The sequence below is a fragment of the Dama dama genome, chromosome 26 (assembly GCF_033118175.1).
Source record: "Dama dama isolate Ldn47 chromosome 26, ASM3311817v1, whole genome shotgun sequence".
Taxonomy (NCBI): Eukaryota; Metazoa; Chordata; class Mammalia; order Artiodactyla; family Cervidae; genus Dama; species Dama dama.
In genome coordinates this window covers 40,783,270-40,807,160 of record NC_083706.1, presented here as the reverse complement: position 1 = coordinate 40,807,160, position 23,891 = coordinate 40,783,270, and the positions used below count along the sequence as shown (strand labels likewise).

Here is a 23,891-nt window from a genome sequence, read left to right as displayed (position 1 = left end):
TGGGTCCTAAGCTTTCCATTAGAAGTTCTAATTATCCCATCTTCATAAAAGTTAGTGCTCATAAAAACAACAGCTAACTATGAAGCACTTACTCTAAGCCAAGCACTATTCTAAACACTCTATGTGCATTAAGTAAATTCTCAGGATATCCTGATGAGACAGGTGTAATTATTTTTTAAAGCATTATTTATTATTGGCCATTTTATTTTTATTTTTTTTTTTTTTGGCCAGGCCACGTGACTTATGGGCTCTCATTTCCCTGACCTGGGATTGAACCCAGACCACTCCAGTGAGAGCACAAAGTCCTAGCCACTGGATCACCAGGGAATGCCCTAGCTGTTTTCTTTATGATTACTATTTGTTTTTATTTTTCTTTATCTTTTGGCCACACTGCATGGCAGGCACATGGGGTCCTAGATCCCTTACCAACAAACCCACACCCCCTGCATTAGCAGTGTAGAGTCTCAGCCACCAGACCACCAGGGAAGTCCCGGGTGGGTATGATCCTTTTCCCTATTTTACATATGAGGAAATGGAGGCATAGGGGTGTTAAATAATTTGCTCAAGGTTACAAGGCTAATAATTGGCAGGGCAGTCTGACTTCAAGTTCATGACACCACACTGGCCATCCTGATAAGCTTAGATCTTTTCTCATACTGTTTATAAAAAATTCTACATCGTCATAAAATATCTGCTCACAAAAAGGGGAAACTTAACAAACTTTAGAGATAATATGGGAAAATATCTTTAGTGTCTCAGGATAGGGGAGGACTTCTTAAACAAGATTCAAAAACCACAAGTGAAAAAGGAAAAAAACCAAGTTTTGACTCCATGAAAGGAAAGACAGCCACAGGCCCAAAACGTCATAAACAAAGCTAAAAAGACAAGCATTTGACTGGGAGCTGAAAGTTACCAAGGATACACATATTCAAAAGAAAAAGGACTGGTATGAAGAATACCTGAAGATCAACACCAACTAATAAGAAAAAGACTACACGGTAGGCGAATGGTCAATAGCGGGAAAAAAGAAGAAAACTGGATGCTCCATAAGCATGTGAAAAGATCCTCCATTTTACTGCTCCTGAAGGTGCTCAGTCATGTCCGACTCTTTGTGACCCTTTAGACTATAGCCCACCAGGCTCCTCTGTCCATGGGATTTCCCAGGCAAGAATACTGGAGTGGGTTGCCATTTCCTTCTCCAGGGGATCTTCCCGACCCAGGGACAGAACCCATGTCTCCTGTGTCTCCTGAATTGCAGGTGGATTATTTACCACTGTAATCAGGGTAATAAAAATTAAAACAACCATAAGAAATGACTTACCATGTCTCACACATCGGGCTGGTAAAAAGCAAAAAGAATCACAGGCTCAAAATTTTGTGGGGTGACAGAGAAAAAAGAACTCCCACACACTGCCAGTGGAGGAGTCGATGGGAGGAAGCTGGTGACAACCACCAGAGCTACAAATACCTACACCCTGTTTTAGTTCACCGAGAAAACAGATCATACAATCCAGACGGTTCTTGGTGCTCACCGATGCTGTTTGTACACGGAAGTAGCCAAGCCAAGGATTCTGCCCTGGGTCCGTGAGCCACTGAAACAGCCCACGCCATCTGCCCACATGTTCCTGCACAGGGTCCATACCCCACATTTAGGAGCCACTGTCTCAGCATCTCCAGGCTGCTTCCTGAAAGCACAGACCTCTGTCTCTCACCACAAAGGGCCAGAGTGGAGAAAAATAGCCTCGGGGCAGACTCCATGCCCATCTTCAGCACAGCAGAAGAGGGAAGTGTGCCACGCTCATGGTCCCACTCTTCTCTAAGTCTAATAGCTTTTTTTTGTTGTTAGCCACCCAGCATGTGGGCTCTTAATTCCCCAACCAAGGGTGGAACCTACGGCACCCCCACTGGAAGCACGGAGTCTTAACCACTGGACCGCCAGGGAAGTCCCCTAATAGCTTTTGGAGACGTGTAAACATGGGCCCAAGTTACTGCTGCAAGTGGGAAGCTGCTGTTCTCTTTTCAGCGTCTCCTGGGCAGAGTCTAGTTTGGGGTCAATGATGCAGTAACTAAAACTGTAACCTCTCTGTTCAGTTTAGTTGTTCAGTCGTGTCCGACTCTTTGTGACCCCATGAACTCCAGCATGCCAGGCTTCCCTGTCCATCACTAACTCCCATAGTTTACTCAAACTCATGTCCATTGAGTTGGTGATGCCATCCCAGCCATCTCATCCTCTGTCATCCCCTTCTCCTCCCGCCTTCAATCTTTCCCAGCATTAGGGTCTTTTCAAATGAGTCAGTTCTTTGCATCAGGTGGCCAAAATATTGGAGTTTCAGCTTCAACATCAGTCCTTCCAATGAATATTCAGGACTGATCTCCTTTAGGATGGACTGGTTGGATCTCCTTGCAGTCCAAGGGACTCTCAAGAGTCTTCTCCAGCACCACAGTTCAAAAGCATCAATTCTTTGGTGCTCAATTTTCTTTGTAGTCCAACTCTCACATCCATACATGACTACTGGAAAAACCATAGCTTTGACTAGATGGACCTTTGTTGGCAAAGTAATGTCTCTGCTTTTAAATATGCCGTCTAGGTTGGTCATAACTTTTATTCCAAGGAATAAGCGGCTTTTAATTTCATGGCTGCAATCACACCTGCAATGATTTTGGAGCCCCCAGAAATAAAGTCTGTCATTGTTTCCATTGTTTCCCCATCTATTTGCCATGAAGTGATGGGACCAGATGCCATGATCTTAGTTTTCTGAATGTTGAGCTTTAAGCCAACTCTTTCACTCTTCTCTTTCACTTTCATCAAGAGGTTCCTTAGTTCTTCTTCACTTTCTGCCATAAGGGTGGTGTCATCTGCATATCTGAGGTTATTGATATTTCTCCCGGCAAACTTGATTCCAGCTTGTGCTTCCTCCAGTCCAGCGTTTCTCATGATGTACTCTGCATATAAGTTAAATAAGCAGGGTGACAATATACAGCCTTAATGGACTCCTTTTCCTATTTGGAACCAGTCTGTTGTTCCATGTCCAGTTCTAACTGTTGCTTCCTGACCTGCATACAGATTTCTCAGGAGGCAGGTCAGGTGGTCTGGTATTCCCATCTCTTTCATAATCTTCCACAATTTATTGTGATGCACACAGTCAAAGGCTTTGGCATAGTCAATAAAGTAGAAATAGATGTTTTTCTGGAACTCTCTTGCTCTTTCGGTGATCCAGCGGATGTTGGCAATTTGATCTCTGGTTCCTCTGCCTTTTCTAAATCCAGCTTGAACATTTGGAAGTTCATGGTTCACTTGTTGTTGAAGCCTGAATTGAAGAATTTTGAGCATTACTTTACTAGCGTATGAGGTGAGTGCAATTGTGTGGTAGTTTGAGCATTCTTTGGGATTGCCTTTCTTAGGGATTGGAATGAAAACTGACCATTTCCAGTCCTGTGACCACTGCTGAGTTTTCCAAATTTGCTGGCATATTGAGTAACCTCTGTTACCTCTGGTAGGTTACAATTAGGGATAAATAGGCTAAACAGTGCGTTCAATCCCAGGGCATGGAAGATCCCCTGGAGGAGGAAATGGCAACCCACTCCAGTATTCTGGCCTGGGAAATACCACAGACAGAGGAGCCTGGTGGGCCACAGTCCATGGTGCCGCAAAGAGCTTGACACCTGAGCGACTGAACATGCATGCACACAGGCTGGCTAAACAGCGGTTCAAATCTTTGAACTTCTGACAGTCATAGCAGCTAAGTCATTTCAGTCATGGAGAAACCAAGATGAGTTTTCTCTAAATCAGATATCATAAAGACACCAGATGGTGGTTCTTTTCTTATGAAGACCACAGAATAGCTGTTTTTCAGGTCTATATAATGTCTCTGAGAGTTCAGACACAGAATTCTGGGGTCTCTGCCAAATAAATGCTGGCTTTTCTGACAGTTGAGCAGGTTCTAATGTCTTTTTTGCATTTGTTGCTGGCCACTGCGTTCCCTGACCTGTGCAGAGGTGTCCATTACCCTGGACTGATACAGATCAGGATTCAGAAATTTCATTACTCAGGTTCATCTTTTATTAAGTGCACAGCATGGTGGCACCTGGCAATCTCCACAGATAATTCCTTCCTTGACTGGTTGCTATCCTGTACGTAGAAATATTGCACCTCAGAATTTGGTATTTGGGCAAGAGAGTCCAAGGAGCCTCTTGGCAGTGATTGGCCTGAGTTCTGTGGCTTTACTTGGCCAGACAGTCAGAGAACAAGGCTCCTGGACAATGTCAGGTCATTTCCACACAGAAACCCTTCCTTGCATTGAGGTGCAACAACACCGCTTGGACAGAGGCTTCCAGTGAAGAATGGACACTTGATGCCCCTGCATCTACTACGGCGTCCCAGGTGGGGCTAGTGGTAAAGAACCTGCCTGCCAATGCAGGAGACGTTAGAGACATGGGTTCAATCCCTAGGTTGGGGAGATCCCCAGGAGGAGAGCATGGCAACCCACTCCAGTACTCTTGCCTGAAGAATCTCGTGGACAGAGGAACCTGGTGGATGACAGTCCATGGGGGCAGCAAAGAATCTGATACAACTGAAGGGACTTAGCGTATATGCATGCATCTTCTTCAGAACTTGAGCTGAAAATATTATCTGATATATTACTCAATGTTAGGACTTAGATTTCTCCTAAAATTTCATACCAGGAAAATCTTTATTTTTCTTGAAAACCAAGCATGCTTTACTAGGTGTTTGAGAGCTGAGAGGCTACCCACGGCCAGATAAAGGGTGTATTTTGGAGCCTGATGGCTCTGGGTTTGAATCTTGACTCAAACCACTTACTGAGTGAACTTGGGCTGTTTAGTTACCCTTTCTTAACACTGCTCTGTATGTGTGTGTGTGTGTGTGTGTGCGCGTGTGTGTGCGCTCAGTCGTGTCTGACTATCTGCAACCCCATGGCTCCTCTGTCCATGGAATTCTCCAGACGAGAATACTGGAGTGGGTTGCCGCTTTCTCCTCCAGGGGATCTTCCCGATCCAGGGATTGAACCCGTGTTGCTTGGGTCTCCTGTATTGGCACCTGGCTTCTTTACCACTAGCACCACCTGGGAAGCCCTTCAACACCGTTGACCTCACCTCAAAACTGGGAAGAATAGTTCCTGTGCTGTAGAGCTGTTGTACGGATTAGGAAACTTTGATGGAAACTTAGCAAATATACTGGTGGGGTGAACAAACGGTAGTTGTTATTAGGAAAATCCATTGTGTCCCAAATTTCAAAGCTAGGATCAGCGCTCAAGTGAAGTGACTATGTTAACCCAGGTTCTAGTACAATGTTCTTTTTTTCTTTGAATGGTTTCTGATTGTAGTTTTTGTTTTTGATTTTTAAATTATTTTAAAAAGTTTTTAAGTTGTATGACTTTTCATCATTTAAAAAGAATTGGGAAAAAAAAAAGAATTGGAGTATGTTGATTTACAATGTTGTATTAGTATGAGTTGTTTAGCAAAGTGATTTAGTTACACACACACACACACACACACACATATTTGTTTTTCAGATTCTTTTCCCTTATAAGTTATTTCAAAATATTGAGTATTTTGTATACTGTGCTATACAGTGGATCTTTTTTAGTTATCTATTTTATTTTTTAAACATCTCAATTTATTTATTTTTAATTGAAGGACAGTTGCTCTACAAGATCGTGTTGGTTTCTGCCATACAACAACACGAATCAGCCGTAGGAATACTTACGTCCCCTCCTTCCTGACCCTCCCTCCCACCCCCCACCCCCAGGTTGTCACAGAGCCTGGCTTTGAGCTCCCTGAGTTATACGGCAAATTCCCACCAGCTGTCTATTTTAAACATAGTAGTGCGTTTATGTTAATCCCAAACTCCTAATTTACCCCTCCCCCGCTCCCCACTGTACTTCTAGTCTTTATTTAGATAATCCATTCTATACGTGCGTTAATATAGAAGACTGCCTCCCATCTTCTGTGTGGCACAGACGGGAAATAAAGAAGCAGAGCCTCGGAAGTCTGGCGACTTGTGGCTTCTTATTTCCTCAGCACTGACGCCCAGGCTCTAAACTCAGCTTAACTAACTGGCTGACGGTGTATTTCTGGACTGGTCACATTCAGGACATTGGCATTTGCTGTGGGGTTTGATTGTGTTCTTTCCTCTGGTGGGCATTCCCCGATGCTGGAAATAATCACAGAGTTTGGGGTCTGTTGCCCGTACCTGTTGAGGCTGCAGCAAGCTGGGCTTCAGGATGCTGGGGTCAGGCTCCTCCTGCCATTGTGAGAGAGGAGACCGCCCACCCCCTGCGAGGTGACAGAGAGGGAAGCCCAGGGCCGTATGATCTCCTGACCGAGGCCAGTGCCCTGCTCCTCCAGCAAGAAGGGCTTTGTGACCTGCCCGGGACCCCTGTGCTGGCAGGGAAATGCCCATGCCCCCGTGCACCCAGGTTCTGTCCCTGCCCGGCCCCTGCCTTGGCTCTGTATAACTTGCAATTTTGTGCATAAAGTTGTGAGCACCCACCCTCCTAAAAAGCATCTAGGATCAGATGCTGTTCTCAGCTGGCGGCCACCGTGGAGCAGCTGCGTCCACCGTGTCCACCGTCGAGGGCGGGGGTGGGGAGGCGGAGAGCTCACTTTGGTCTGCCCCAGCCCTGCCCTCACGGAGTGTGTTTTGCATGTGGTTGTTGAACTTTGATTCAGTGACTCATGCTGAGGTGCAGGCTTCATCTCCCTCCCTCATCTGATTGCTTTCTTCCTTTCCTTTAAAAGGAAAAAAAAAAAAAAAAGTAAAGCAAAACTACCTTTGCAGCTGAATGTGAATGGTGAAAGGAAGTAGAACTTCGGCCTGAAGTGACTCCCCGGGCCTCGGGGACACCCGGACAGCTGGGAGGACAGCTGAGGGGAGCGGGGTGTCCACTGCGAGGGCCCTCGACACCTCCTGCTGGTGAGTGCATGTCCCCTGGCGTGGGTCAGAGTGACAGAGCGCTGGCACACTTGCGGCCGGGGGTGGGAGGACAGAGAGAGCCGTCGGGGAGGCGGGGGCCAGGATGGAGGGCATGTGTTCTTGGATGGGAAGCAGCCTAGCAACAATCTCATCTCCCTCAGATACTCTGAGGGCTTGGTGGGGGAAAAAAAATAGGTAAGCATCTTTAATTTCCTTTGGGTGAAATCTTGCTCTATCTAGCAAAATTGTATTTAATGTCAAGAGGGCTTTTACTGGAGAAAGATTAATCAGAAGAAATGCTTCGGTTTACATAAAACCTGCTTTAAAGATGTCTTAATTTTATGAAATCAGAAGAACTAGGGTCCCAAACAGTCGGACATGACTGAGGCGACTTAGCACGCACGCACAGAACTCTGGGGCACATCTGAAACCTGTCTTCATGCTTTTGAGAGCATCTTGTAGATGAGATGGTGACTGGTGGGTGTCTAGTTTCCTGGCAGATTGGGAATGTTTGGCAATGGCCCTAAACGCCACGTCCTCTAGAGGATGGCCCCGTGGGCTTCAAGAAGGCCTATGAGGATGTTGAAATAAGTCTTCACCTGATGGCAGTGAATATAATCTTGGCTTATGCCCTGGGGCCATTTTAGAATGCTTGGCCATGAACTCCAAGAGGTGACCTCTTCTCCAGGGCCACATGTTGCCAAGCCAGGAGTGCCAACACCTGGCAGGTGAATAGGTTGGGAGGGGCGTTGAGCGGAGGGTTTTGTTTTAAACTTTGCTTCAGAGTTGCCCTGGGGTATCGATCAGGGCTGTAAATACTTGTGTGTACACCTGAAGCAACCTACAGCAGTACACAAGGGCAGGAGAAAACAAAAGGCCAGCCCAGTCCCCCAGGCTCAGAGCAACATTACTCACAACAGCCCCCAAGTGGCAGCAATCCAAGTGTCCATGGATGAATGGAAGGATAAACAGTGTGGTTTATATGACACGGATGAACCTTGAAGACTTTAAGACAAATGAGACAAGCCAGTCCCAGAAGGATGAATACTGTACGATTTCACTTGCATGATGCAGCTAGGATCCTCAAATTCATAAAGATACAAAGTAGAACTGTGGTTACCAGAGTTGAGGTGGGGGGATGGGGAGTTAGTGTTTAATGGGGACAGAGTTCCCACTTGGGAAGATGAAAATGCTCTGACTATGAAGGGTGAGGACGGTTGCTTAATGCTGCTGAAATGCACTCTTAAAAATCGTTAAAATGGTAAATTTTATGCTATGACTCATTTGCCACAATTTTAAAAAATTATAATTCTGTTAAGGAAAAAAAAAAAGGTCAGGCCAAAGCCACAAATCTCATGGGTTGAAGTCTTTGCCTCTCTGTGACTTCCTCAAACTCTGACAACTCCCCTGAGGGCTTCTAGATCTAAGCCGAACCAGAAAACTTCTGCAGGGACTCTGTTTAGAACCGTCCCCTCACCATGGTGGGTGACTTCCGGTGGGCGTGTGCAGGAGATTTCTCTGCAGCTGGCCAAGGCAACCTGGGAACGGACTTGGAGGTCAGGGTCCAGTGTTGAAGGCGGGCTGGCCCTGCTCTGTGGCCCCCGAGTGGCCCTGGGCAGCACCCTCTGGCAGGAACTGCCACCCTTGGGAGTCTCCCAACCAGCTGTGAGATCCTGGGTAAGTCAGCCAAGCCTCAGTCTTGTCACCTGCAACCTGAGTAACTCTCCCCATGTCGCAGTGACTTTGGGATTTCCCAGAGATGACACAGAAGGAGGCACCTTGTAACCAGAAAACACGGTGTGCGAGCCGCTGATTCTCTGCAGTTCTTATTGCTCGTATTTGCTCATTCTTCAGTTTGCCATGTATTTTTTTTCTTCCCCTAGGGGCTCTTCCAGCCAGACTTTTTGGCCCAGGGCCCCTCCTTCTGGATTGACTGATGCTAAAAAACCAGATCTGACCCGCCTTGTTCCACCTGTGAGGGTCCCCTGTGCCCCTTCCCCCTTCTCCCTTTCTCTCCTGCTGGGTCGTCAGGTCCGGAGCCCACCCTCCACAGCCTCGACACTGAGCATCGGACAGCATGCCCTGCTGACCCTTGTCAGCGTGCAGGAGACTTGGGAAGGTTTCAAAGTGTTACTAGCCATCTGTGCTGTTTGTGACTTCCAGTCAAGATTGAGGAAGAAAACCAAGATGAAATTGTTCGTACTTTCAGGTCTTAAAAATAGAATGGAAAAAGTAGCTGCCAGCAGCCCTGTGGCTCAAAGACCATCACAGCTGGTGGGGGTTGGGGGGGGAAGGTGGGGGGCGGGCTGTGACTTGGGGCTCCGGAGAGCAGCCCCCCACCCCAGTGTTCGCCCTTATTTAGAAATTTTAAAAGGAAATGAAGTTTAGAGTCTCGGGTGGGGGGGGGGGGAAGCCTCTGAAGTAGGTGAATTCTTTCAGTTAATTTCGTGTGAAAACAGCCCTCCCGGCCCACGTATACCCTGCAAAACTCTGCTCAGAGAAGGAGCTCTGTTGAAGCTTGAGGGTTCTGTGGGGTGCTGCCATGGCAGGGACCCCCCTCCCAATCCCCAGGAGAAAGGTTTTTCACTTCAAGAGTGTTCATGCTTCTGCCTTACCAGAACGCAAAGTGACAAAATAAACTCGGACTCTCCTCATAACTGTTACGAGGTGACTCAAGAGAAGTCACCTGACCCAGTCATATTTAGACTTTTCCATTTCTGGGGTGATAAGGTATTGCTGCTATCTTGAACCACAGTTCAAAGCAACCCATTATTTGGAGCATCTACTTATGGTCGGTCTCTGCCATTTGCAAGCTGTATAGTCCTCACTCTGTACCACTCTGAACCTCAGTGTCTTCATCTGTGAGCAGGGAATACTTTTTTTAATCCACCCTGTCGACCCACCAGGGATAATGGGAAGTTTCAAGTAAGCCTCTGCAAGAAAGTGAGTGGAAACAATGAAGAAAAACGTGAATATAAACTTTTATGTTCATGTTGTCTGTACTGTCTTTCTTTCATTTTAGTTCCCTCCCTCTTTTCTTTCTCCCACCCTCTTCTCTCAAGCTTCTTGTCTCTTTCTTCCAAATCCAAATGAGAGCTACCGTGCATGCACAAAGAGCAGGGGAGGGGTGGGGGTGGGGGGTAACTGAAGCTATCAGGTCTGGGAGGACTTCTTGGAGGAGGTGACAGTGAGATTAGGTCTGGTGGAGATGGGGCAGGGGTTCCACAGAGGGAAGAGCCCGGGGTGTGGTCTCCAGGTCTGAGACACTAGGGTCTTTTAGGGATAGCACACAGTCCCTGGTGTGAGCTGGCATACCACGTGGGTGAGTGTTGCCTTCCTCTATGGAGATGGGGTCAAAGCTGGACCCTGGTCCGAGGAAACAATCACCCTGAAAGAAAAGAATGGTGCTGGTCAGGGAAAAGGTGAGGCTGGACTAGAGGTATGTGGCCATGGAAACCAGAGAGGAATTCAGTCCTGGGTGTGATCAGTCTTGCTTCTCATGCTGAGGGGCTTTGACATATGCTCTGTACAGGATAGAGGGACATGGACATTTTGGGGGGACACGGAAGTCTTGATCAGCGACCAACTTGACTAGAGCGGTTGTGGGTGGGAGTGTGGTGAGGTGGCCCTCCCAGGATCCCTGGGGAGTTGACGATGTGGCCTGTTTCTGGCTGGGAGAGGCCAGCTCGTCCTCAGTCGTCCAGCTCTGCACAGGCCCCTCTGGCCTTGCCTTTTTCTCCTCCAATGAAGATAAGTCATTCCTCTCTTGAGTTTTAAAAGCACATTTTTCTAATAGAAAGTATTGTGCTTATCATCATGATGTATGACTTGTTATTTACATTTTTTGTCTGTTTTCCTGAATAGACTGTAGAGAAATCAGACTGTGGATTATTTTGTCTTTATAGAACTTTGTCCCAGCACAGTGCCTGGCACTTAGGAAGCGATCAGTAAGTGTTAGTTACATGAATGAAAGAATGAATGAATGGATGAATGAGTGAACTTGGATGGTGGTGGTGTGAGTATAAGGGAGAGCATGATTATGGAAAATGTCAGGGAAGCAGAATTAACGACTCATTCGATGTTGAAGTGTGGGAAAGTGATGAGTCAAAGCTCACCTCATGGTTGCTTCTATGGATCTCCGGGGGATGCTGTTCAGTGAGACGGGAACTCAAGAAAAAATATTCCAGGAGGGAAGATAGTTTCAGCTTTGGGCATTTATTAAAGAAAAAGCTACTAAACTCTTCACACATATGAGGCACTATGCCAGGTGCTGGCTTCCCTGATGGCTCAGACGGTAAAGAATCCGCCTGCAATGCGGGAGACCTGGGTTCAATCCCTGGGTTGGAAAGATCCCCTGGAGGAGGGCATGGCAACCCACTCCAGGATTCTTGCCTAGAGAATCCCCATGGACAGAGGAGCCTGGCGGGCTGCAGGCCATGGGGTCGCAAAGTGTCAAAAATGACTGAGCCACTAGAACATACTAGCCCAGTGCTATTGACTCTGAGACAGACAGGTCAGAATGCAGGTCACAGTCTGAGAAGCAGATGCTTGACAACTCAATATGCTGTTACAGAGGTGTGTGCACACGCCTGGGAGCTGAGATGCCCAAGTCACTCATTCTGTCAGCGAGTCAGGGATGACCACTGTGAGCGCGTTTGAGCCGAATCTTTTTTTTTGAAGTCAAATCTTGTTTTTCGCTAAACCCAAAAGATCACTCTGGGTAGACATGACATCATATGCAGAAGTGCAATGATAAGAATATTCTGGAGTGGGGAGCAGAAAGAGCTTCAGTGTAGCTAGAGAGAAAGGGCCAGAGGGCAATTGTGGGTGAGAAGCGGACGGGGGTCTGCAATGCATCCTGACAGCTCAGTCATCTGCTCAGGAACTTGGTGTCTTTCTTGAGGTCAACACGGGGTAAGAGGGTGTTTCTAAGCAGGGGGTGACATGGTCAAACTGGTTCTGGAAACCCAGTGCTGGCTACAAATGGGAGCTAGGCCAGATGGGATGGAGGAGGGGCCTCTAGGAGGCTGTGGCCTGCACGGGGGGTGGGATGCAGAAGGTGGGCATGGAGGCTTGGGTGGGGCTGGTGGGCAGGAGGTGGGTGTGAGAGGGGCAACGCTGAAGGAAGGAAAGACATAGGGCCTCTGCCGGGGGCCCTGGATGATATGTCTACAGGCCACCTACACGGAACCGTCTACATGGAAAAATCTGTTGAGAAGCTCTGGATTTAAGAAGAGGGTTTTTGGTTTCAGAATTCCTTTCCACTCTCACGAACTATTAAGGATCACCCCCTCCCCATTTTGTTTATGTGGTTTATATCTATCTGTCGATATGTACTTTATTAGAAACTAAAACTATGAAATTTAAAAATAATCATTTACTTTCAAAATCAGGGTAAACCAATCATGTTAACATAAATGATGTATTTTATGAGAAAGAACTTTATTTTCCAAACCCCCAAAATTTGTAAGAAGACTGGCACTGATTTATATTTTTGCAAATCTCTTTAATATCCAGCTTAATACAAGACAGCTGGCTTCTCATATCTGCTACCATGTTCAAGCTGTTGGAAATATCACAATGACATGTAGCTCCTGGGATACTTCATGGTACACTTGTGAAAGGATGAGTGGAAGAAAAAGCAAATTATAACTTAGCATTTATTAGGGAAATAGTTTTACCTTATACACTCCCTGGCAGGGTCTTGGGCTCCCTCTGAACCGCACTTTGAGAATCACTGAAGCAAGTGTTCCGAGTTCCCACAGTGCTTTACCAAACAGCACGCAGGGCATTTATCTCACAGGCTTATAGCTGTGTGTGCCTGGTGCTTAGCAAGAATCTGAGCTGGAAGTGCAGTTGTGGGTTCATGGATCTAGGGGGCTGGTGGAGAGCATGAAGGGGAGGGAAGATGGCCTGGGCAGGACCCCGACATTGAACAAGGACCAGAAGCTAAGCAAAGAGCTGGAAAGAAGTAGGAGACCCGGGTGAAGTTGTGCAACCTAAGGGAGAAGAGAGTTTCAAGAAGGAGGTGGTCCAAAATTTTTGGATTTAAAATGCCAAGTAAGGATGTGGGCCACAGAGCCAAAAGCAGCAGAGAGGCTGCCCAAGGCAAGGAGTGGAAAGATGCTGCTGGCTTTGGCAGTCAGGAGGTCACTGGTGACCTTGAGGGCAATTTCGGTATGGCAGTGATCAGTAGGCCAGGTGGGTAGCAACTGACAAGTGCTGGCTGCAGCAGAGGCCTCTCTATTCAGGAGGCAGTTCAGTCGCTCAGTCGTGTCTGAATCTTTTGCAACCCCATGGACTGCAGCACACCGGGCTCCCCTGTCCATCACCAAAACTCCCAGGGCTTGCTCAAACTCATGTGCATCGAGTCGGTGATGCCATCCAACCATCTCATCCTCTGTCGTCCCCTTCTCCTCCCGCCTTCAATCTTTCCCAGCATTAGGGTCTTTCCCAATGAGTCAGTTCTTTGCATCAGGTGGCCAAGGTATTGGACTTTCAGCTTCAGCGTCAGTCCTTCCGATGAATATTCAGGGCTAATTTCCTTTAGGATTGACTGGTTTGACCTCCTTGCAGTCCAAGGGACTCTCAAGAGTCTTCTCCAACACCACAGCTCAAAACAATCAATTCTTTAGCGCTCAGCTTTCTTTGTAGTCCAACTCTCACATTCATACATGACTACTGTAAAAACCATAGCTTTGACTAGATGGACCTTTGTTGGCAAAGTAATGTCTCTGCTTTTTAATATGCTATCTAGTTTGGTCATAGCTTTTCTACCAAGAGCAAGCATCTTTTAATTTCATGGCTGCAGTCACAATCAGCAGTGATTTTGGAGCCCCCCAAAATAAAGTCTGTCATTGTTTCCATTGTTTCCCCATCTATTTGCCATGAAGTGATGGGACTGGATGCCATGATCTTAGTTTTCTGAATCCTGAGTTTTAAGCCAACTTTTTCACTGTCTTCTTTCACTTTTATCAAGAGGCTCTTTAGTTCTTCTTTGCTTTATCCCATAAGGGTGGTGTCATCTGCATATCTGAGATTATTGATATTTCTCCTGGCAATCTTGATTCCAGTTTGTGCTTCATCCAGGCCAGCATTTCTCATGATGTACTCTGCATATAAGTTAAATAAGCAGGGTGACAATATACGGCCTTGACGTACTCCTTTCCCGATTTGGAATCAGTCTGTTATTCCATATCCAGCTCTAACTGTTGCTTCTTGACCTGCATATAGATTTCTCAAGGGGCAGGTAAGTTGGTCTGGTGTTCCTATCTCTTGAAGAATTTTCCACAAGAATTTTCTATCCAGGAGGCTGGTTGACAAATGTCTGTGACCTCCCAGCCCCAGGCATTGTGAGTTCTACTGAGGTTCTTGCATTAAGGGAGAGGCTCTGCAAGACAAGAGGAAGCCATGCTGGGAACCTAGAAGATAGTGTGTTGCAGAGGATTCCAGTAGGAGGCTAGGAAATGAAGATGAAGAACCTGTAATACTGAGAAGAAGACAGGGTGGAATGATAGATGTGTGTGAATGTGTGTTGAGCACCGTTTGTAGGGGAAACATCAAAGACCACCTGAATTTCCATCATTTGGCCTATGGATAAACCCCATACATTCTTTCATTTGTTCATTCATTTGACAAATATGCATTGAGATTCAGCTGTGCCGGGCACTATTCTAAATATGGTGGATAGAGTGGGCAGCCAAACAGCTAAACTGGAAGGGAAAGATTTCCAAAATGAATCTTTAATAAGAAAAGCGACTTGCTGAACAATAAATCCAGTATGATACTCTTTGTGTAAAAACAACCTCCCGTAAACAGTATGTGCATGTATCTGCTAGACATGCAAGAAAATGCATAGAAAAAGTGCTAGAAGCAGACAGGAGAGGCAAGTAGGGTTTGGGGTTTGTAGGAAGAGACTTCATATCTTTTCATACATTATACTTCCACATTGTTTCAATTTTTCATTCATAGTCTATAGATTTTCAGGATTATCTCTGTATTTTAAAAGGTTTTTGAAAGATATAGGTCTTTGTGAGTAGAAAAGAGAGATCCAGTCTGTCCAGAGTGTTCCTTTTGACTCAGTCATATTTTTCTTGTTAACATCTGTCAGGCTGCAGCCTCCTGCCCCCAGCTACCCCAAAGGTGCAGGCCAGGAAGTGACGGTTGGGTGGAAAGAATCAAATGTGAGTTAGGACCTCTTACTTTAGAGGTTCAACACTATCTGAATGAACTGCTATGGAAAACTGTGTTGGTGCACAGAGCTAAATTTCGGTCAAAGCATGTGTTTCTGGGAATAGAATTCACCAGAGGGTGTTTTCCCCTGTTTAACTCAAGGAGTTGTATTAATTTGCTATGGATGTCATAACAAAATACCACAGAGTTGGTTTTTATTTTGGGTATATATGGGCTTCCCTAGTGACTCAGATGGTAAAGAATCTGCCTGCAATGCGGGAGACCCGGGTTCAATCCCTGGGTCAGGAAGATCCCCTGGAGAAGGGCATGGCAACCCACTCCAGTATTCTTGCCTGGAGAATCCCATGGACAGAGGAGCGTGGTGGGCTATAGTCCAGGGTGTTGCAAAGAGACGGACACTACTGAGCGACTACCACTTTTAAGACCTATATATAATATGTAAACAATCGGCCCTCCATATCCTCGAATTCAACCAATTGTGGATTAAAAATATTTAAAAAAAAAAAAAAAAAAAGAATCCCAGAAGTTTCCTAGGCCCTGGGAGGCCTGGCCCCTCACCTGCCCTGGGCCCTGGAGAAGCCACACTGCCTCCTGTCCCCCTTCCCTGGCCTGGTGGGGCCTGACTGATGGGCAAGACTGAGCCATGGGGGAGGGGGAATCCCTACCTGCTGCTGCTTCCTCTGTCGTCACTGACCCCCTTCTCCCCTGAACCCCTAATCATACCCAAAGAGTTCCTAAAGCCTCAGACCTGGGCCATACAAGCAAAATTTGACTTTTCCGTGTCGCAGCAACTATTTACATGGCATTACACTGTATTAGGTATTAGAAGTAATGCAGAGAGGCTTTAGAGTCCTGGCGGATATGCTTAGGTTATACATAAGTACTAAGCCATTTTATATAAGGAACTTGAGCATCCATTCAGAGTTTGAGATCTTCAGTGGTCCTGGAACCTTTCCCCCAGCTGAGGAATGACTTTGTGTTCGTGGCTCAGTTGTTTCCAGCCCTTTGTGACCCCGTGGACTGTAGCCCACCAGGCTCCTCTGTCCATGGAATTCCCCAGGCAAGAATACGGGATGGGTAGACGTTCCCTTCTCCAGGGCATCCTCCAAACCCAGGGATCAAACCTGGGTTCCTGCACTGCAGGCAGATTCCTAACCGCCTGATCCACTGTTTTTAAAAGTTAACATTATCGCCATCATCATCATCATCACCTCCTCGAAGTTCTGGTGGCTGGAAGTCCAAGATCATGGTGTTGGCGGGCTGGTTTCTTCTGAGACCCCCTCCTCAGCTGGCTATTGGCCTTTTGCCGCCACTGTATTTCCTCACTGCCTCCCTCTGTATTCATCTGTGTCCCACTGCCCAGTCACATTGGATTACAGCCCGCTCCGCTGACCTCCTTTTAGCATAATCACCTCTTTAAGACATTATCTCCAAATAGTCACATGCTGAGGGGTGGGGTGGGGATAGGGCTTCAACTTGGTGGGACACAGTCCAGCCATAGCAGAGCCTCAGAAGCACTTCTGTGGCCTGGGCACGAGTGTCCCGAGCTCTGGGTGGCCTGCTCAGGCGGGTGACCCTCATGAGGGCCGGGAGTGGGGTGAAGGCCTGGGAGAGCCGGCTAGAAAAGGCAGTGAGATTGCATCTGCGGCTCGCCAGCCACACCGGCAACTGAAACTCCCCAGGGCACAAGGCCCCGATGTGACTTCCTGACAGACGGGGCGGGTGGGGAGCACGCATAATCGGCCTCCAGCGGCCCAGCAAACACCTGATGGATGCCTCTTCTCTCTAGCTCATGCCGGCGGGGCTCTGCCAGGAGGAAGCCGGCGGCAGGACCCTCGCGGGGGCCCCGGCTGGCACAGCATGGAGCGCTCGAGCAAGATGGAGTTCTTCCAGAAGCTGGGCTACAGCCGGGAGGACGTGGTCAGGGTGCTGGGCAAGCTGGGCGCAGACGCCCTGGTCAATGACGTGCTGCAGGAGCTGATCCAGACGGGCAGCCGGCCCAGCGCGCACGAGGGCAGCGCCGCACCCCTGCTCGTGCCCAGGGGCTCCTGCGGGACCCGGGACTCTGCCCAGTGCGGGCTGGGAGCGGACCCCGGAGAGGACAGCGGAGGCCCCGCCAGCTCCTTGAGACCCATAGTGATCGACGGCAGCAACGTGGCCATGAGGTAGCGTCCTTCACCCCTTCTTGTTGGTGGTTTGGTCCAAGGAGCTTTGGAGCCAGTGGGTGGGGCTTGGAACCCCCGGTTCATCCCTCAGTAGCCCGTGGCCTTAAGTCAGTCAGTTAACCGCTCTGAGCCTCAGTTTCGCCATCTGTAAGGTGGGTCTACAACCTCCCTAGAAGGTAGTCCTAAGAACTGGAGCTGCCGGACATGCCTAGGGTAGTGCTGACACAGAGTAAGTGTTCAACAGAGGGCAGCTATTTTCACGTTAAGGCAGAGGGGGCTCTCGTCCCCCTTTTATCCCAGCAAGGATAAATGGTGAGGAGTCTAGAGCTGGGAGAAGGTGGCTTCCGGTCTGGAGTCTGTCCCTAACCGACCGCATGACTCTGGGAAAGCTGGTATCTCAAGTTTCCCCTTCTGTGACACAGGTCAAGAGACAGCTCTTTTGCTTCCCTCAAGGTTATGAGAATCAGATCGAAAATGGACTTGAACCTCCTTGAAAGCCCTCTGCTGGGGGTGGGGCACAGTGGTGGAGGTGGTGGAGCTCCCTAACTAGGGTTGGGGGCGGTGTTTGTGGTCCCCCGAGCTGCAGAGGCAGTAGTTACACTGGTGCGTTGGCATCTTTGTGTGATGCGGTGATGAGAGCTCCAGGCCGGGCCTCATCTTTCCTGGAGAGGTTAAGTTCTGCTGAGAGAGGGATTCTACAGCCTCACCCACACCCACCACTGGGCTCGGAGAAGCCTTTGCCCAAACAAGTGCATTACTTTACTGTTTGGCTGAGCTACAGCCCAGCCGAGGGCAGAGCCATAGGAAGCTGGTCATTCAGAGCTGCACATAGATGCACATCCCTTTCCAAAAGCTGAGCCACGGTGGGCATGGAGAAAACCGGTGTCACCACTGCTGAATATGTCAACAGGGGATTCTTTGGCTGAGGAGCTGAGTGGTTTTCCCTGGGAATTTGGGCTCACTCTGGATTGGGTGCTGCAGGACAGAAGTTTGGAAGGGTTAACTCAAGATGGCCCAGACTTGGGGGTGGTTCCTTGCTTGTGTGTAGGGCAAGATTGTTCAAACATTCTTTCAAGTTTTAGCCACCCAGGTCTCCCTGAGCTTGATTATATCAACAGGCAATAGAGCCCTGCCCTCTCCCTGTGGCCTAGGAGCCGGTCCTCGGGTCTGGAAAGCATTCTCACACATGCTCTGTGTAGGCACCAGGTAGGCGAGCCTCTGAAATCCTGATAATTCAAGATTCCTGAGGGAGTTAAAGGGATTTTTAAGAATTCAGTAGTTTCTGAGGGTCCTCGGAAGAAAGTCTGCTGGATTCTGAGGGGTGGCCTGTCCTCTGTCTGGTCTGGATGAGACATCTCTTCTTCTGGACATCAGTAGGAAGGTATCCGCTTACATTTAAAGTAAGATGGTTGTTGTTCAGTCGCTCAGTCATGTCTGACTCTTTGTGACCCATGGGCTGCAGCACACCAGGCTGTCTTTCACTGTCTCCTGGGGTCTGCTCGAACTCATGTCGGTGATGCCATCCAACCACCTCGTTAAAGCAAGAACTACAATCCCATAGCCTCCAGAATGAAAACCACAATCACAGAAGATCAACCAAAATGATCACATGGATCACAGCCTTGTGTACACTGAAGCTATGAGCCATGTCATGCAGGGCCATCCAAGTCAGATGGGTCACGATGGAGAGTTCTGACAAAATGGGGTCTGCTGGAGAAGGGAATGGCAAACTACTCCAGTATTCTTGCCTCAAGAACCCCTTGATAAAGTGAAATGATACTGTTTAAATCAAAGACCTTTTCAGCCTTAAGTTTATATGAACTCTCTGATTCCAGCTCAGAAAAGCAGAGTGGCTATAGGGTGATAAAACTACTTCAGGTACTACAGGAAAGCATTCTCTCTTTGGGGGCCAGACATTTTTTAGGAATGGTTACAATAGGGTGGTGGTGGAGCGTTTTCTATTCATGAAAGTCTCTGTTGCTGCTTGGAATTCAAATTTAAACCACGTCCTCTATTTGCATGTGACCTTGAGGTGTTCCAGGTAAATTCTGGGAACATGGGGGTTTAGTCTCACCCCACCCCCACATCCTACAGCTGTAATTGGTCTAGTTTATTCATGCTCAGTCTGTGTGGGTAACAGATAGAAACCATCTCTCAGGTTTATTCTGAAGAATGTGTCAGAACATTAATTCTTTCACACATGCTGTCTTAAAACCACCTCAAATGCCCAGAACACGTGTATCTGTGTGTGTTCTCATTGTGTGTCTGTACATGTATGCACATATACACAAACATCCCTTCCCCTGCCCCCTGCATCCCATCAGTTAGGAAAAAATTTTCACAGCTACCACCTATGCATGGGACTTCATTGGTTCAAAGGCACATCTAGGAGAGAGTGGGTCAGACATTCAGCTCCAGCCCTGTTCCTTCTCCTGCAACAACGCCTCCTGGTCCTCCAGCCAGAGTTCAACAGGATCCCTTGACCTCAGACTTTGCCTGGTTCTCAGTTATGAAGGATAGATCCCAGAGTGGGGTGCACCTTTAGCAGGGCTAGGTGGTTGAAACCCAGTGTGGAATCTAGTTGCTATTTCTTGACCTCAAAACTCAGTTAGCCTGAAAATCCTCCTTCGCTGAGGTTTTGTAGTATTGCAGGCGTTGCCATTCTCTGCTTTTGAAGATGCTTCTGCTTCATGTGCTGTCTGGTCCTGGAAGGAGGGGGAGGAGCTTAAAAGAGGTTGGGATGCGTGTTCCATTCTGTCCTGAGCAGGCGGGAGGTGTGTCTTCTGTTGGCAGTAGCATCCTCTAGGGTGTCTGTTGCCGACTTGCTGGCTGGGGTCTGTCCTCTGAAGTCTGCCTTTGCTCACGAATAGCCTCATTTTTTCTTTTCTTTAAACATTAGCTCAGGGCTACTCTATTTTTAAAGTTTTACTTCACTTTTCAAAAAATTTCTAATTTATGTATTTTTGACTGCACTAGGTCTTTGTTGCTATGCAGGCTTTTCTCTGGTTGCAGTGAGAGGGTTTTACTTTTAGTTGCAACGTGAGGACTCTCACTGTGGTGGCTTGTCGTGTTGGGGAGCAAGGGCTCTAGGGCTCGTGGGCTCAGTAGTTGCGATTTCCAGGCTCTAGAGCACAGGCTCAATAGTTGTGGCACACAGGCTTAGCTGCTCCGTGGCATGTGGCATCTTCCTGGACCAGGGTCAAACTCGTGATTTCTGCATTGGCAGGCAGATTCTTTACCACTGAGCCATCAGGAAAGCCCCAGCCTCACTTTTCAGTCACAGTTGTTGTTTTTTTTCCTTCTCATTTTCTTTTGGAAGTTGTGTTTCCTTAAAGATCAAAATCTGTATTAGTTTCTATTGCCGCTATAATAAATTACCACACAAATGTAGTGACTTAAACAACACTAGTGTATTGTCTGGTAGTTCTGGAGGTCTGAAGTCTGGCCTGAGCCTCCCCTGGCTGGAATCAAGGTGTTGGCGGAGCTGTGTTTCCTTCTGGGAGCTCTAGGGGATGGTGTGTTTTCTTGCCTGTTTTGGTTTCTGGAGGCCATCTGCATTCCTTGGCATGCAGCCCCTTCCATCTTCCAAAGCAGCAATGGCTTGAAATGATGTACACAATGTGGAATCAGTATACATATCTGTGGTTTCCTGGGGGGAAGATCCACAGCTTCCAGTAGATACTTAGAGGGTCTGTGACCCCCAAAACATAAAGAACCACCAATGAAGAATGAGCAGTTGTAGGTAGTGTCATGCTTTATGGGAGGTGCTAAGCCTCTCCATTAGCTCAGAGAACGTGAGAAGGGGGTCATCTGTCCTTGCCTCTGGACATTTACGTTGAGAGAAGAAGCGCAGGAAAGACCTAGATGGACTTGGCCAAGGTCAACATTGACTCCATCAGACCCTGGCTCCATCCTTGTGCTCTGACCTTGCCACCACTGTAGAAGTTTCCATGGGCTCCTCTCCCCAGATCTTCAGAATGTGTAGCCCAAGGCTATCTGTCGTGGCTGAACCCAGCCTGGGGTGGCTGCTCTCTGAAGAGTGGCAGCGAGGGTCACTGACCAAATGCTTTTTAAAAGAAGTGGGAACGTATTTGTTCTGAGCACACAATTCTGTTCAAGTCATTTCAATAGGACCATACCACCCAATTCCAAGAGTCTTCCGTCTCCCCACTGTAACAACAAAAGGAGTCTGTTTGGCTCTTAAAAGTGGGAACATTCATTTCATTTATCATTTCCTAAGTGGTAGATCAACTTCAGTGAGAATTCTATCCATAAGTTGCGGGGGTGCAGGCATAAGATGGCGACCTGGGAAGCCAGACCTTATGCTTGCCCCTAGTTTTGCTTTGTTTGGGTTCCCTGGTGGCTCAGATGGTAAAGAATCTGCCTGCAAAGTGGGAGACCTGGGTTCGATCTCTGGGTTGGGAAGATCCCCTGGAGGAGGGCATGGCAACCCACTCCAGGATTCTTGCCAGGAGAATCTCATGGAGAGAGGTGCCTGGCAGGCTACAGTCCATGGAGTTGCAAAGAGTTGGACACGACTGAGCAACTAAGCGCCATTTTACCAAATCCCTTGTATTTCACGTAGGAAACCAGGGAGGTCAGAAGCAGGCAGCAGAACATGGGGCTTAGAGTCCGAAGACCCGAGTTCTGGCCTCTAACCTGTGTGTGTGTGTGTGTGTGTGTGTGTGTGTGTGTGTGTGTGTGTGCGCGCGCGCGCGCTCAGTCATGTCCGACTCTTTGCAACCCCACAGACTGTAGCCCCCCTAGTTTCTCTGTCCATGAAATTTTCCAGGCAAGGATATGGAAATGCATTGCCACTTCCTACTCCAGGGGATTTTCATGACCCACAGATCAAACCTGTGTCTTTTGCATCTCCTATATTAGCAGGCAGATTCTTTACCTCTAGCACCACCGGGGAAGACCTCTAGCCTAGGACTGCCCAGTAGAGATCCCTGTGAAAATGGGATGTTCTGTACCTGCACTGTGCATTGTGGTGGCCACTTGCAGCACGGGGTGACCTCACGCTGGAAATGTGGCTGGTGTGGCAGAGGAGCTGCACTTCCAATTTTATCTCTTTTGAATTCACTTGAAGGGTGAATAGCCACATGAGGTGAGTGGTATGGTACATAATGGCTGGTATAGCTCCAGTTTCTCATCTTACCCACTGTGTGACCTCCTCGTGAGTCATCTGACATTTCTGAGCCCTGTTTATTACAATTAAGTGGCTGCGCTGAGTAATAATGGTCTCAAGTAGCTTTTCATTTCTGACATTCTAGGATTCAGGTGATTATTTTATGCGTGCATGAAAGAAATAAAGGCTTCTTCTTATAAAGGAAGTTCTCTTCTTCAGCAGAGGTTCAGAGAGAGTAAGTAACATGTCCAAGGTCACAGAGAAGTAAGTGCCAGGCTCAGGATTCAGTGGTCTTTCCATTTCCTCCAGCATCGGCTATATTTGGGCCGCAAATTCTGTATTAACTTTGGTCTTAGGGCGGGCTACCCTGGGACCAGAGCCTGCCTGTGTTCCACCGAGCTCTCCCCAGGTGTGATGAGGCCCACAGCACCCAGGCAGGAGGTGCTGTGTCTCACTCCTTCCCCAGGGGCCAGCATGCCCCTCCTGGGGTTCCTAGCCTGTTGGAAGCCCACAGAAGGTCACAGGTGCATCTCATGGTGGCTCTGCCTGACCAGAAGCACAGAGACTGGTTTCCAGGCACAATCTCTACACCTTCAGGGGGGTGTACCTGGGTGTGTGCACATGTGTGTATGTGCAGGAGACAGGGAGATGTGAGCTGAGCCCTGGAGTCGCTGTACGCTTGGCCTTTGGGAAAAGGCCCAGCAGGTTTTAAAAAGATGCCATTAAAAAAAGGTGACCATTGAAAGCCTGTGACCAGCTGCACCATGGTGTTCAGGAAGAGCATTAATTCTTGCTGCCAACTCTTGCCAGCATTTTTCTTTTCTGGCAAACTCACAAATACCCACACATGCGCTCACAAGTACAAGTGGTGAACGCTCTGTAGGCAAATGTAGAAAGGAGCCATCTGAGGGCCGTCAGCTTGGGGAAAAACCACCTGGTAATTTCCCATCCTTTTACTGGCCTTGACAAGGGTTTCATCTGAATGTGTCCTTGCCTTGGGTTGTACAGGATTTTTTCGTTTAACTTGTTGTTGTTGACCTTTTTAAACTCTTAAAAACCTTAACAGGCTCTGGTATATGGTGGAGAAACGAATCTTCAGTGATGATAGGGCTCAGATCGGCAATGGAGATTTTCACCAAGGGCTACCGATGGGGTGGTGGGGGGCACACTCCTGGACAGGGGATCCGACCTGGTTTTCAGCCTCTGAGTAGACTCTGACCAGGTTGACCTTGGGTTCCTAAGTCTGCACCCATTTCTCCTATTATGAGATAAGGGAGCACCCTCTCTCAGAAGTCACCCCCCCAGATCTGAGCTGGGGAGAGATTTCTTGGTGAAATGGCTATAATCTCCAGCTTCAGAGTGTTTGCAGTTTAACCCCAAATAAGAAACACGATTCAGTCAGTGTTACGCCTTTATATCTCACACCGCAAAGGAATCACTGCTTAACTTTTCCTTTCGTCCCACCCCA

The 23,891-nt window shown here is 47.9% G+C and overlaps 1 protein-coding gene across 3 annotated transcripts in view; it reads left to right on the top strand.

Moving 5' to 3' along the window:
* Nucleotides 1-6,742: 6,742 nt before the first annotated feature.
* Nucleotides 6,743-23,891, top strand: part of ZC3H12D (zinc finger CCCH-type containing 12D) — a 35,034-nt gene continuing 17,885 nt past the window's right edge. Inside the window, exons 1-2 of one of the 3 annotated variants that reach the window (XM_061130096.1) lie at nt 6,743-6,934; nt 16,917-17,292. In XM_061130096.1, the coding sequence (XP_060986079.1) occupies nt 16,988-17,292 (305 nt within the window). In that variant the 5' untranslated portion in view covers nt 6,743-6,934; nt 16,917-16,987. Of the gene's footprint in view, nt 6,935-8,336; nt 8,612-16,916; nt 17,293-23,891 lie in introns of those variants that run through there. The other 2 variants (XM_061130094.1, XM_061130095.1) reach the window with 2 other exon arrangements.